Source organism: Lepisosteus oculatus, chromosome 12 (assembly GCF_040954835.1).
Source record: "Lepisosteus oculatus isolate fLepOcu1 chromosome 12, fLepOcu1.hap2, whole genome shotgun sequence".
NCBI classification, from domain to species: domain Eukaryota; kingdom Metazoa; phylum Chordata; class Actinopteri; order Semionotiformes; family Lepisosteidae; genus Lepisosteus; species Lepisosteus oculatus.
The window spans coordinates 38,111,544-38,124,393 of NC_090707.1; the positions used below are offsets into that span (position 1 = coordinate 38,111,544).

Below are 12,850 nucleotides of genomic sequence, written 5' to 3' on the forward strand. Positions count from 1 at the left end.
TCTCTGATAAATAGTTTATTGAGCCGTTAAGTGCAGACTAACAAAGTTCCACTCCCACAAACACGTCGGGTTCTGCATCAGCCGGGCCCGGGCCCGACCCAGTGTCCCGGCCCAGCAGACCGGGCGAGAAACCTATCGGCCAGAGCCAGCAGGGCGGCGCACAAGCCCTGGAGCGCCTCTCCCTGTGAAAGAGAGGAGCCCCAGCCCCTGCTCCAGACCCGACGCTGCCCAACAGGAAAAACACAAGCAGCGGCGCTGGAGTCCCTGATCTGTCATTCCTCCCCATCACCCATCATCCCGGACCGCCCAGGGGCCATGGGACCCCTGAACCCTCAAACCCCCCCTCCCCGTCAGGGTCCTGAGTTTCAGCCACCAGCTCAGGAGCTGGAGCAAGCGAGAGGCCGGCCCCCGGTTCTGGGGAGACGCAGAAGGGTCAGAGGGTCTCGGGCAAGAGGCGCAGAGGACTCCGGCCGCAGACGCCAAACACAGGGGGTGGGAGGGGGCCGAACCAGAACGCCTGTTGGTACCCCAGTTGTAATACGACTCGTCAGAAATGGTTTAGGACTGGGGTTCCCCTTAGGGGCAATGGAGGTTAATTCAGTTCAGTGCTGGGGAGCCCCTCCCCCTGCCTTGTAAACCCAGTGTGGCCCTTCACCTCACCGGGTCCCTAATTGAGCTAACGAGCTGCCTGACTGGAGCTCCTGCTTGGCCTTTCTTCCTGCTGGAGCAGGCTGCGGAGCTCCACTCAGGAAAACGTTGAGGTTATCCCACAAACCCCCAGCCCCTCGGGGAACCGGGGACAAAAAGGTTGGACCACCCTGGAACTGGGCCGATTGCGTACCCGAGCTCTCCCCTGCAGGGGTGAGAGGTCACCGCTACCCCGACGACCTCCCTTGCCCCAGAGCAGCGTCACCGTGATCAACGAGGTCACCTGGCAACACATGACTTCATCAATAACCTCCACTGAGGGTGACCTACAGCCTAACAGGACTGGGGCTCCCCAGGACCAGGGCTGGAGACCCCTGAATTTAGGGTGACCTACAGCCTAACAGGACTGGGGCTCCCCGGGACCCCCGGTAAGGAGGGTGTTGGGTGGTGGGGGGGAGGAGAGGGGCGAGAGCTGTATCTTTTTCATCCTTTTTTAAAATTTTCGGAAAGACCTTTATATATACATACTTCTGTAAAAAAATAAAAGCTCAGAAAGGAATCCCGTCTGCCACGTGTGGCGTGCTACTGTCCAGTCCTACTGCCTCTGCCCCCCTCCCCACCACTGGGGGGGCAGGTCTGAAGGCAGGCAGGCCCCCCTGCTCAGGCGTGGGAGTGGGGCTCCTCAGCAGGCGGGCTCTCCGGCTCCTTCAGTTCGATGAGCTTGAGCAGGGTCTTCTGGAGGGCGACGCGGGCGCTGGGGTAGCTGTCAGCGGCTGCCGACGGGCTGCGGTTCGGACAAACAGGACGGTAAGCGAGGAGATCAGCGAGCCATGGACAGGCCGAGGGAAGTGTACAGCTCCGCAGGCGGGGGGATGCTCAGGAGCTAGGCGGTCAGTACTGGGGTTCCCAGGTCTTACCGGGTCACGAAGGCCTCCAGCACGTCTATGAGTTTGCCGGGGAAGTAGTCCTGCTTGACGGCGTGCTCCAGGGCCAGCAGGTGGCCGGGGACGAGGCGCATCGGCTTCACCTTGTCTTCGCTCTGACACACACAGGCAGGGAGACTCTTACCCTGCGATCAGCACAACGGCTGGAGACGCAGTGCGCAGGGATTTCACACTTAGGATCTCTCTTCTGTTCACTGCCCAGGGTTTAGGTAAAGACTGACAACTGCATCGGGCTATAGATGAATGTTTACAAATTAATGTTTCAACAGCATGATATCCATCTCTCCCTCTTTTGGGCTCTGACCCCTGACCTCTGATCCCCACTGGGCTCTGATCCCTGTCCTCTCTCCTATCCTCCCCCCGGGCTCTGTCCTCTGACCTACCTTGATCAGCCCCAGCAGCACCAGGATGGTGGAGATGAAGGTGCCGCTCTGGAAGGAGGAGCAGGAAAAGGCTTCTCCCAGCAGCGCATCTGAAACAGGGAAAGCGTTCTGGGTCACGGCTGCTGCGCGGACAGGCCCACCCACGACACGCTGCCCCTGCCCCTGCCCGCATCAGCCCCCAGACCGACCCCGCGGGTGACCCTTACCGATGCTGTCCAGCAAGGTTCTCTTGAGCGGGGTCTCGTCCTTGAGCAACGAGGCGATCTTGAGGAAGGCCTCGGCGGTTCTGCCGGCATCCGCCGTGTTCACCTGCGCCGGGAGAGCAAAGGCAGCAGTGAGTGAGTTACACCCCGACCCTCCTGTTTCCTGATGAGCTGGGGCGCCCCCACTCCCAGCTCCAGGCAGCAGTGTTTTACACCCCGACCCTCCTGTTTCTTGATGAGCTGGGGCGCCCCCACTCCCAGCTCCAGGCAGCAGTGTGTTACACCCCGACCCTCCTGTTTCTTGATGAGCTGGGGCGCCCCCACTCCCAGCTCCAGGCAGCAGTGAGTTACACCCCAACCCTCCTGTTTCTTGATGAGCTGGGGCGCCCCCACTCCCAGCTCCAGGCAGCAGTGTGTTACACCCCAACCCTCCTGTTTCTTGATGAGCTGGGGCGCCCCCACTCCCAGCTCCAGGCAGCAGTGTGTTACACCCCGACCCTCCTGTTTCTTGATGAGCTGGGGCGCCCCCACTCCCAGCTCCAGGCAGCAGTGAGTTACACCCCAACCCTCCTGTTTCTTGATGAGCTGGGGCGCCCCCACTCCCAGCTCCAGGCAGCAGTGAGTTACACCCCAACCCTCCTGTTTCTTGATGAGCTGGGGCGCCCCCACTCCCAGCTCCAGGCAGCAGTGAGTTACACCCCAACCCTCCTGTTTCTTGATGAGCTGGGGCGCCCCCTCTCCCAGCTCCAGGCAGCAGTGTGTTACACCCCAACCCTCCTGTTTCTTGATGAGCTGGGGCGCCCCCTCTCCCAACTCCAGGCAGCAGTGTGTTACACCCCAACCCTCCTGTTTCTTGATGAGCTGGGGCGCCCCCTCTCCCAGCTCCAGGCAGCAGTGTGTTACACCCCAACCCTCCTGTTTCTTGATGAGCTGGGGCGCCCCCACTCCCAGCTCCAGGCAGCAGTGTGTTACACCCCAACCCTCCTGTTTCTTGATGAGCTGGGGCGCCCCCACTCCCAGCTCCAGGCAGCAGTGAGTTACACCCCAACCCTCCTGTTTCTTGATGAGCTGGGGCGCCCCCTCTCCCAACTCCAGGCAGCAGTGTGTTACACCCCAACCCTCCTGTTTCTTGATGAGCTGGGGCGCCCCTTCTCCCAGCTCCAGGCAGCAGTGTGTTACACCCCAACCCTCCTGTTTCTTGATGAGCTGGGGCGCCCCCTCTCCCAGCTCCAGGCAGCCGTGTGGTACACAGTGACCCACCTGTTTCTTGATGAGCTGGGGCACCCCCTCTCCCAGCTCCAGGCAGCCGTGTGGTACACAGTGACCCACCTGTTTCTTGATGAGCTGGGGCGCCTCCTCTCCCAGCTCCAGACAGCGGTGAGTGTGGTACACAGTGACCCACCTGTTTCTCGATGAGCTGGGGCGCCTCCTCTCCCAGCTCCAGACAGCGGTGAGTGTGGTACACAGTGACCCACCTGTTTCTTGATGAGCTGGGGCGCCTCCTCTCCCAGCTCCAGACAGCGGTGAGTGTGGTACACAGTGACCCACCTGTTTCTTGATGAGCTGGGGCGCCCCCTCTCCCAGCTCCAGACAGCGGTGAGTGTGGTACACAGTGACCCACCTGTTTCTCGATGAGCTGGGGCGCCCCCTCTCCCAGCTCCAGACAGCGGTGAGTGTGGTACACAGTGACCCACCTGTTTCTTGATGAGCTGGGGTGCCTCCTCTCCCAGCTTCAGCAGCTTGTCGGCGGAGGGCGAGTCCAGGAAGCTGCAGACCTCGGCGGAGAAGGGAGAAGGGACGATCGTGGAGACCTGCAAGCACACACGCACACACACACACGGTGTGGTGAATACACACGCAGTCTGGTCAAGTTCACACAAGCCAGGCCGGGCGCCGCTCCAGACGCAGGCAGGCGAGTCAAGAGCAAGAGCAGGGACACCCGGAGAGCCATCTTTATAAACCACGACTTGCCTGTATCTCGTTTACCACGCTGACGGGAGTTTCCTGCTCTTCTATCTGCGGCCGCGTCTCGGTCTCTCCATCGTCATCCTCCTCCTCTTCCTCTTCATTGCCTTCCTCCTCCTCCTCCTCTTCCTCCTCCACGTCTTCCTCGTCCTCCTCTTCCTCGGGCTCCCCCTCGTCGTCACTGCGGGGAGAGGCAGCTCTCTGCGTCAGTCGGAGAGGACGGGGCGAAGGTGACACGAGAGAACACACAAAGGAGGTGGGGGGGCTGTGAACAGGCTCTACCTGAGGGATGCCAGCCGGTCGCCCATGTTCATAGAGTTCATCGCTTCCCTCAGCGCCTCGCAGCCCTCTTCTCCGAGATAGTTACCTGCAGGGAGAGGGAGGGAGGGAGGGGGAGAGCTTCAGCGACTGGGGGAGAAAAACCGAGCAGCCGAGAGACGGACGCTGACCAGCGGACGGGCCGACGTACCGTTGAGGTCCAGCCTCTCCAGCTGGTCCTTGTGCTGCACGGCCTGGGCCACCTGCAGCGCGGCCTCCTCCGCGATCTCCCCGAACGACAGGTTCAGCTCCTGGGCGGACAGAGGGGAGAGAAAGGCACCCCCGACGCGTCAGAAACACCGGCCCAAGAGCGAGTGGACGACAGCTAGGAATCCTGGTGATCGGGTCACAGGCTCCTGACTCCGGAAACAGGGAGGTTGTCTGCAGGTTCAAACCCCAGGCAGGGGCACAGCTGTTGAATCCTTGAGCAAGGTGCTGCACTCACCCAGCTGGACAAACTAAGGGCCACTTTGGATGAAAGCATCAGCTACAGCAAGCTAATAAAATAACTACAGCACACAGACAGGGTGCTGCTGAAGTAGGAGAGATTTTCTCGATACCCGGAAATGCCAGTTGAGCCCCTGGCCAGAGGGACACACCCCGACACACAGCGGCGTTACCTTGAGAATAGGCAGCCCCGATCTCAACGTCTCGGCGATGGCGATGGCCCCCTCGGAGCGCACCAGACAGTCCCCGAAATTGATCACCTGGACACAGCGCAGGTGCTTCAGGGCCTGAGACGGAGACAGGGGTTAGCGTGTGGAGACCGCGGAGACCGGGAGCTCACGAGCTCACAACCAAGCTGCTCGCTGGCTTCACTTGAGCTGTCCGACTGCTTTCAGACCCTAAACACAGCGGACTCTGCCTAGTAACCATCACATTAACGCCAGTATCGTAGAAACCCCAATTTCCCCTTATTGGAATAGAGAGACACGTTAATATTTCAATCGCCCGACTCATCAGAAAATTAAAGCTGCAATTAAGCAATTGAGCACAGCTGGGGCCCTGGGCTCGGTTCCTGGGGTGCTGCCTGCGCGGAGTTTGCCACATTCGGTGGCAGAGGGGTGCCCTACCTCCGCCATGGCCATGGCGCCCTTCTTGGTGAAGGTGTTGTCGTTGAGGTTGAGCACCCGGAGCTGCGGGTTGTCCTTCAGGGCGGTGGCCAGCGCCGTCACCCCGCTGTGGTTGATGCCATTCTGGGGCATGTGGATCTCCTCCAGGCTGCCCATCAGCTGAGAGAGAGAGAGAGGAGAGAGGAGGAGGAGGGACAGGGGTGAGAAGATAGAGAGAGAGACGTGGAGACAAAGGAGAGACGGGGTGGAAGAGGAGAGAGAGGTGGAGGGAAAGGAGAAGGATGGAGAGGATAGAGAGGAGAGACAGAGGAGGAGGAGGAGAAGGAAGGGAGAGAGAGTGGTGGAGAGGGGAGAGAGGTGGAGAGAGAGGGGTGGAGAGTGGGAGAGATAGAGGAGGAGAAGGAAGGAAGGGAGAGAGGGGTGGAGAGGAGAGAGAGGTGGAGAGAGTGGGAGAGATAGAGGAGGAGAAGGAAGGAAGGGAGAGAGGGGTGGAGAGGAGAGAGAGGAGTGGAGAGGAGGAGAGACAGGAGGAGAAAGAGAGACAGGGGTGGAGAGTGGGAGAGAGAGGGGAGGAGAAGGAAGGAAGGGAGAGAGGGGTGGAGAGGGGAGAGAGGAGGAGAGACAGGGGTGGAGAGGGGGAGAGAGGGGTGGAGAGGGGAGAGAGGAGGAGAGACAGGGGTGGAGAGGGGGAGAGAGGGGTGGAGAGAAGTGTAAGGATCAGTTAAACTCCTCGCTCCCTGGCCAGGGCGTTGAGCGCCCAGCGGGCCCCGCCAGCGCGCACCGCGGTACCTTGAAGGCCTGCGCCAGGGCTGTGGCGCCGTCGTTCTCCAGCCGGTTCCTGCCCGCCACGAACACCCTCAGCCTGAGGGGGGCGCCCTGCGCGCCCGACCTCCGGTGGCACTCCGTGAGGGCTGCAGCCAGGATCTGCAGGGACACAGAGTCACTCGGGGGGCCGGACACCAGAACGGGGGGTGGGGTGTCCCCAAGAGCACACCCCCATACAGATGACTATGTACAAGCTCTTCTGCATGGCCCCCTCCTCCTCCTCCTCACCTTGCCCCCTCCGATGCCCATGCCGCAGTTGTTGAGGCGCAGTTCCCGCAGCGTGTAGCAGGAGGCGCTCTTGAGCAGCTCCTCGATGCCCCTCACCCCGTCCGGCCCGAAGGCGTTGTCGCTCAGGTCCAGCTCGGTCAGGCGGGCCCCGGCAGTCATCAGCGCCGCCCCCAGGGACGTCTGGGGGGGGGGGGACAGGGCACGCATAGCACGTCAGTGCACAGGTCACGCCCCGAAAAGGTGCTTTATAAAGAGTCAAACTGATCGATCGATCGATGACACACCATCATCACGGGTGCCCCAGACCAGGTGACCACACACCTGCTGGTTTTCACCCCCTCCCACCTGAATTAGATCATTGATTTAATTGATTAATTGATTCGAGAAGTTGCTTCGCTGGAATCTTCCCATCGTTCCTCGTCACAAGTTTGGGATGCCCCCTTCCCCCACCCCCCCCACTCACAACCACACTATGTAACGCGTCTCAGAGCTGGGAACACACAGCTCAAATGAACCTTACTATTGTTAAGTCGTCATTAAAGGGTTTTACTGTGTAACTAACTGAATGGCCCTGCTGGACCAAAACCCAGCTGGCGTGTGGGTCACCAGGACCAGGACTGGGACAGGGACTGGGAACCACTGCTTTCCAGTTTCTCACCATTACAGCTCAGGCTCAGCAGGAACTACGAGCCGAACACAAACATAGCCGGCAGACGGCACGCAGTCAGGAACCTTGGGAACTATGCACCCTCTGACCAGACATCAGCCTGCCGCGTCTGCAGCTATCTACCTGCCCAGCAGGGGGCAGCACAGACTCACCAGAGCAGGGGGGATCTCCGCACGCAGGCGACCGGTGAACATGTCACTCCAGTAACATCTCTGCCGCAGAGGAGAGGAGAAGGAGAGATTAATACAGACTGAGCTAGTTTTCCTTCCAGCTGAGACCTACACCTCTGGTGCTTATGGATGACTTTATTGACCTACTTGCTGGCTCAGAATTTTATTAAACTTGTTCCCCCCCCCCCCCCCAGAGAAAAAGTCAAAAACACCTTTTTATAGAATAATACAGTCTACTGCAACTACAACAACTTGTCGGCCATTGTTTCTGACAAAACGGCTCATACTACTTGATCGATCGGGGATGACGTAAGTGGGAGTGGCACTGCCAGACACGCCCAAAGTGGGAGGGGCATTGTATCCAACACACCCACAGTGGCAGGCATGACCATGTTTGGAACGATACTTGGACACGCCCACGGGTGGGAGAGACACGACGCCTCTCGGACACGCCCACGATGAGGGTTTCTACACCTGCAGGTGCAGGGGGGTCACATTTCGGGCAGCACACCCTGCACGAGGGCAGTACTTCTCAGAACCTGGCACAGGCTTGACCCCCCCCCCATCACACAACCCCCCCCACCCTGTAGGAGCTGATGGCACGTTCACAGAGAAGGCCGAAACGGATCGAGCTGTGGTTACGAGCCCGGGCCGGCCGAGGGACTGACCTGCAGCTGGCCCTTGCTCTCCAGGGCCTTGGCGATGGCCTGGGCTGCCTCCACGCCCACAGTGTTGCCCTCTAGGCGCAGGGCCTGCAGGCCTGGGAACTGCTCGATCTCCCTCACCAGCTCTTCCGCTACAGAGAGAGGAGACACAGGGTGTAAGTGACCTGCTCAGTCTCCCACTACAGAGAGAGGAGACACAGGGTGCGAGTGACCTGCTCAGTCTCCCGCTACAGAGAGAGGAGACACAGGGTGCGAGTGACCTGCTCAGTCTCCCACTACAGGGAGAGGAGACACAGGGTGCGAGTGACCTGCTCAGTCTCCCACTACAGGGAGAGGAGACACAGGGTGCGAGTGACCTGCTCAGTCTCCCACTACAGGGAGAGGAGACACAGGGTGCGAGTGACCTGCTCAGTCTCCCACTACAGAGAGAGAAGACACAGGGTGCGAGTGACCTGCTCAGTCTCCCACTACAGGGAGAGGAGACACAGGGTGCGAGTGACCTGCTCAGTCTCCCACTACAGAGAGAGGAGACACAGGGTGCGAGTGACCTGCTCAGTCCCCCACTACAGAGAGAGGAGACACAGGGTGCGAGTGACCTGCTCAGTCTCCCACTACAGAGAGAGGAGAGAGGAGAAAAGAGTGGGAGAGGGAGAGAGGGAGAGAGGGGGTGTCCTTACCAGCCTGGGCGCTGTCCAGTTTCAGTCCTTTGCCCTTGTAGCTCAGCTCCCCCTCCACCACCTGGGTCTTGGCCAGAGAGTCGGCCAGCTGGGCAATGTCCTCCGAAGCCATCGGGGTACCTGCAGCAGCACAGCCTTTATCACTGCGCCCCAACAACCAGCACAGCCTTCCACACTGACCCCCTCTTCCACACTGTACCCCAACCACCAGCACAGCCTTCCACACTGACCCCCACTTTCACACTGCGCCCCAACAACCAGCACAGCCTTCCACACTGCACCCCTCTTCCACACTGTACCCCAACAACCAGCACAGCCTTCCACACTGACCCCCTCTTTCACACTGTGCCCCAACCACCAGCACAGCCTTCCACACTGACCCCCACTTTCACACTGTACCCCAACAACCAGCACAGCCTTCCACACTGACCCCCACTTTCACACTGTACCCCAACCACCAGCACAGCCTTCCACACTGACCCCCACTTTCACACTGCACCCCAACCACCAGCACAGCCTTCCACACTGACCCCCTCTTTCACACTGTACCCCAAGACACAGCGGCGCATAGTGACCCCGTCAATACACCCTGAAACTACCCCACCAAGAGCGAGCCTGCCCCTCAGGCCTCAGCCCCCCGGTACCCCACAGCTGCGATGAAGGGCTCCAGAGCGAACAGGTGGCCACCTCCTCCTCCGATACCCCAGCCTCTCCCGCCCCCCCGGGGCCCCGCACTGCACCTCGCACGCTAAAGCGAAGGGGACCCCCCCCCCCCCCAGTACCCCGATAGATGCGTGCAGTTTCAATACTCTGCTCACGACCAGCACAGGAAACCATCACGATGACGACCCGGCCGCCGGTGTTTAAATGTCCCTCAGCCGGTGACAGCGCTCCCCTCCCGCCTCCCCTGCTGCCGGTCTCACCCACCCCCCCCCCCGGCCTCATTCAGATCCTAATTAGTTTAATATATATATAAATAAACAAAAACAAAACCGACGCCGGTGAAAATGTCGGCAGAAAAAGTTTTGACGTTCTCGAGCCTCGGACAATGCACGCGCGCCGGCTCGCCTCCCGCCCGCCCGCTCTCCCGCACGAGCCGCGGCTCGATCCCGGCTCCAAACGGACCCGCCCGCGTCAAGAAACCCGGGGATGCGGGTCCGGCGATTACCGAGAGAGAGAGTCGAGATCGCAGGCGTCCCTCGTCGTCGGGGTTTGAGTTCGAGGGGAAAACGAAAAAGAATCGCTTCCTCTTGCGGCCCGGTCACGCCGCGTCCCGCTCGCTGAGGGAAGCTGAAATGGCGTAGCGCTATTTTGAAACCGGCCTGCCGCTGGGCCCGACGGGAGGTGTAGTTCTAATCCCCTCCGCCTTCGCCGCCACAGCCGCCGGGCACAGAGGAAGACCCCAACTCCCAGGGATCTGTGCGGCAGAGTCATTACCGGGGTGTCGGGGGAGCTTGCTGGGCAGATGCGCGTTAAAAGTGAACATAACATCAAGTGTTATTTTTTTTTTTAATTTGCAGTCCCAGTGAGTCAGTTTTAAGAAGCACATCCTTCAGTTAGCGCTCTGATTATGAGTAAAGCCCTTTATGCATTAAAGGGACATTAACACATGTGACAGAATGAAGTATACCATACTATCCACAATTAAAAAAAATGACTATCCGCAATTTTTAACAACAAAAAAAAGAACATCAGTTATATTATTTCCCCTTCCCTGGACGTTTTCAGGCGAGGAATGCAGTATTTAAACGGGATCAGAGGGGTCAGAAACCCGGAGGCAGACTTTTCTCTCCCCGGGAAACCCGTCTCTCTTTAGGACCCGCGGGCTGAAGCAGCGGGGCCAAACTTGCTGGGAACTGGAAAGAATTGAAAGTGAAATTTCCCACATGTTTCCCCTCCATAGCGCCTGGCCCGGAGCCTGAGCCACTAGCAACAACTTCGGCTATGAAACCGTAGCGGCGCAAAAACACAGGCCAGTAGCCGGAGATACACGAACACATCCCCCACGCTGGAATTCAGCACAACAGGAAGGATAGCAGCCAAAGGCGAGTTGGTGTATTCTGTTGCTTTAGAGAGAGATGCTGCTGAGATGATGATTTAAAGAGCATGCATTAAGGCACAGATGCGGGTGATGTTTCTATCTCTCTCTTTTTTTTTTGGAAGACGCCAGTAAGTTAAAAACAACATCCTTACGCAAAAGTATTCTGATAACGCTGGCCTTCTGCTATCAGGAGAGGAAACCGTACCTGATTATTTTTTTTTTTGCAGGGGCTGGGGGAATGAGTTTGAGTCGTTCACTCCGATGACAGCGGAGTGGAAAAAGAAAACTGTGTTGTTTTTGTTTTCCCTCCCCAAGGATAAGTTGCAGGTATTTTGCGGGCACGACCGGCACCGACTAAATTAAATGAGCGCCGGGAAAGGCGTCGTAATTTGCCTTTTGGGATCATTCATGAAAGTGACGTTGCTGGCCCAGGCGTGTTGAGGTGATGCGGTGAAGTTCGCAGGTACTCGTTTCTTCCCTCAAAAAAAAAAAAACACCTAAAAACGTGTTCAAACCAGTTGCTATCGACTTACCTGTTAATACAACGCGCAAAACGGGGGAGGTGTGCGTAAATTTCAACACTCGCTTCCGTTTGAGCAAAACGGTCTATCGCCGGGCTTTACACGGTGTGCCCACAGTGGATTTAAATCGCTCGCTGTCGGTTTGGTACGGTTTTGTTGGCGACAGGAAGCGCCCGTCTTCCTTGCAGATCGGCACCGCCTGCGTGTCCGACGGGGCTGGCAGGGCTCCCCTCGTCAGCCACTGTGCGCACTCGAGCCCGGGGATGAGAGGTGTTGTGTAGGCCGGAGAGATGGATAAAGTTCAGTTTTCGCAAACGGCTTTCCTTGCGCCCGGTAGACATTTTATATGTGTACCTCTTTCTAGTTGAACCAAATCGCCCCGTGTAGCCTGACGTTGTAACTTTGTTTCTGATTGTTTGTACGAAACTACACAAAAATTTGAAAAGGTTGTGTCGTTGCCTTGGATTTTTCTGGATTTGTATCGGAATGCGGCGAAGTTTTAGCCCTGTTCTACTCGGACAGGCGACGAATTTAAATTCGCGGTATATGAAATTATTTCAGAAAGTTGTTTTTCCTAACTTGATAGCTACCCCACACAACATTTGGGACATATAGCGCCTTTCACGCCCTGCTAAATCGTGTCTTTCACAGCCCGACAGCGGAAATGTAATTAACTTGTCTTCACCGGTAACTGTACAAACAGGCCGTAGAAAAAGAAGAAAGCACATAAACACAGTTATGGGGGACATTCGGCCGGTCTAGTGCGTTTGTTTACGGATCTCATCGGGCTTTTAAGTGAAAGAAGCTGGTGTATCAGCTTTAACAGCATGGCTGGGTAACTTGTTCCACACCTCCACCTCCCTTTGCGTAAAGCGGTGTTTTGTCCCGAGTGAAGCATGTCAAACTGCCGTTTCTTGGAAGAAGCCAGGGTAGTGGCTTCAGCAACATGGCTGAGGGGATTGTTTCCCCCACATTTCCCACAACCCTGCGTGAAATGACATGCCACTTGTGAACGGTTTTTAAACACACTTCCATTTCGTTTCCACGTTTGTGTCCCCTGGTTTGTGTTTCGCTTGTTGGTCAAGAAGGAGTCCGGCATGGTGACGGTGTCAGTGCCCTTGAAGATTTTGCATACAGGACAACTGCAAAGGAGCAGGCACCCATCCCATTTCTAACGGCTTCTTCCGATTCAGAGTCACGGAGGGAGGGGGGAGGGGGGCTGGAGCCTATCCCAGCAAGCAACAGGACCAAGATGGGGTACACCTTGGATGGGGCAGACAGACTCAGACAAACAGACACACACCAGGGCCAATTGTGACAGCAGCCCATTAACCCACCTGCATATCTCTTGACTGTGGGAGGAAACTGGAGGACCCGAAGGAAACCCATGTGAACACGGGGATGACATGCAAACTCCACGCAGACGGCACTCCCAGGAATGGAAACCAGATCCCTAGTTCTGTGAGGAGGCAATGTTCACCAAAGCACCACCATGCCTCCTCTATAGGGGATCAGGAAGTAT

General features: G+C 57.9%; 2 protein-coding genes across 10 annotated transcripts in view; one reads left to right on the forward strand and one right to left on the reverse strand.

Moving 5' to 3' along the window:
- On the reverse strand, nt 1-11,362 carry rangap1b (Ran GTPase activating protein 1b). 3 transcript variants are annotated; one of them, XR_011191330.1, is made up of 17 exons: nt 9,935-10,101; nt 8,767-8,886; nt 8,093-8,220; nt 7,407-7,466; nt 6,588-6,767; nt 6,324-6,458; nt 5,535-5,693; nt 5,082-5,195; nt 4,613-4,712; nt 4,426-4,510; nt 4,150-4,324; nt 3,873-3,989; nt 2,182-2,284; nt 1,976-2,064; nt 1,566-1,687; nt 1,039-1,432; nt 1-974 (listed from the first exon to the last, which is right to left on the reverse strand). XR_011191330.1 is itself a non-coding variant. In XM_069196930.1 (16 exons), the coding sequence occupies exons 2-16, from the start codon at nt 8,876-8,878 to the stop codon at nt 1,309-1,311; spliced, it is 1,803 nt and encodes a 600-aa protein (XP_069053031.1). In that variant the 5' UTR covers nt 8,879-8,886; nt 11,341-11,362; the 3' UTR covers nt 1-1,308. The 3 variants fall into 3 exon arrangements, 2 of the variants coding, with proteins under 2 accessions (XP_069053031.1, XP_069053030.1); XM_069196930.1 differs by lacking the exon at nt 9,935-10,101 and adding an exon at nt 11,341-11,362 and having other exon boundaries at nt 1-1,432; XM_069196929.1 differs by having other exon boundaries at nt 1-1,432.
- The window catches only part of zc3h7bb (zinc finger CCCH-type containing 7Bb), a 25,093-nt gene continuing 22,865 nt past the window's right edge, over nt 10,623-12,850 (forward strand). Inside the window, exon 1 of one of the 7 annotated variants that reach the window (XM_069196924.1) lies at nt 10,623-10,811. Coding sequence is in view for 4 of the 7 variants with exons in the window: in XM_069196923.1 (XP_069053024.1) it covers nt 10,889-10,935 (47 nt within the window). In the remaining 3 variants the exon portion in view is untranslated. Of the gene's footprint in view, nt 10,812-10,836; nt 10,936-10,961; nt 11,271-11,314; nt 11,662-11,683; nt 12,847-12,850 lie in introns of those variants that run through there. The other 6 variants (XM_069196923.1, XM_069196927.1, XM_069196925.1 and 3 more) reach the window with 6 other exon arrangements.

Coding starts and splice junctions, on each gene's coding strand:
- rangap1b (XM_069196930.1), bottom strand. CDS start 8,878: ATGGCTTCGGAGGACATTGCCCAGCTGGCCGACTCTCTGGCCAAGACC. Junction 3,990..4,149: donor GCGTGGTAAACGAGATACAG/GCAAGTCGTGGT, acceptor GTGTGCTTGCAG/GTCTCCACGATCGTCCCTTC. Junction 2,065..2,181: donor AACCTTGCTGGACAGCATCG/GTAAGGGTCACC, acceptor TCCCTGTTTCAG/ATGCGCTGCTGGGAGAAGCC.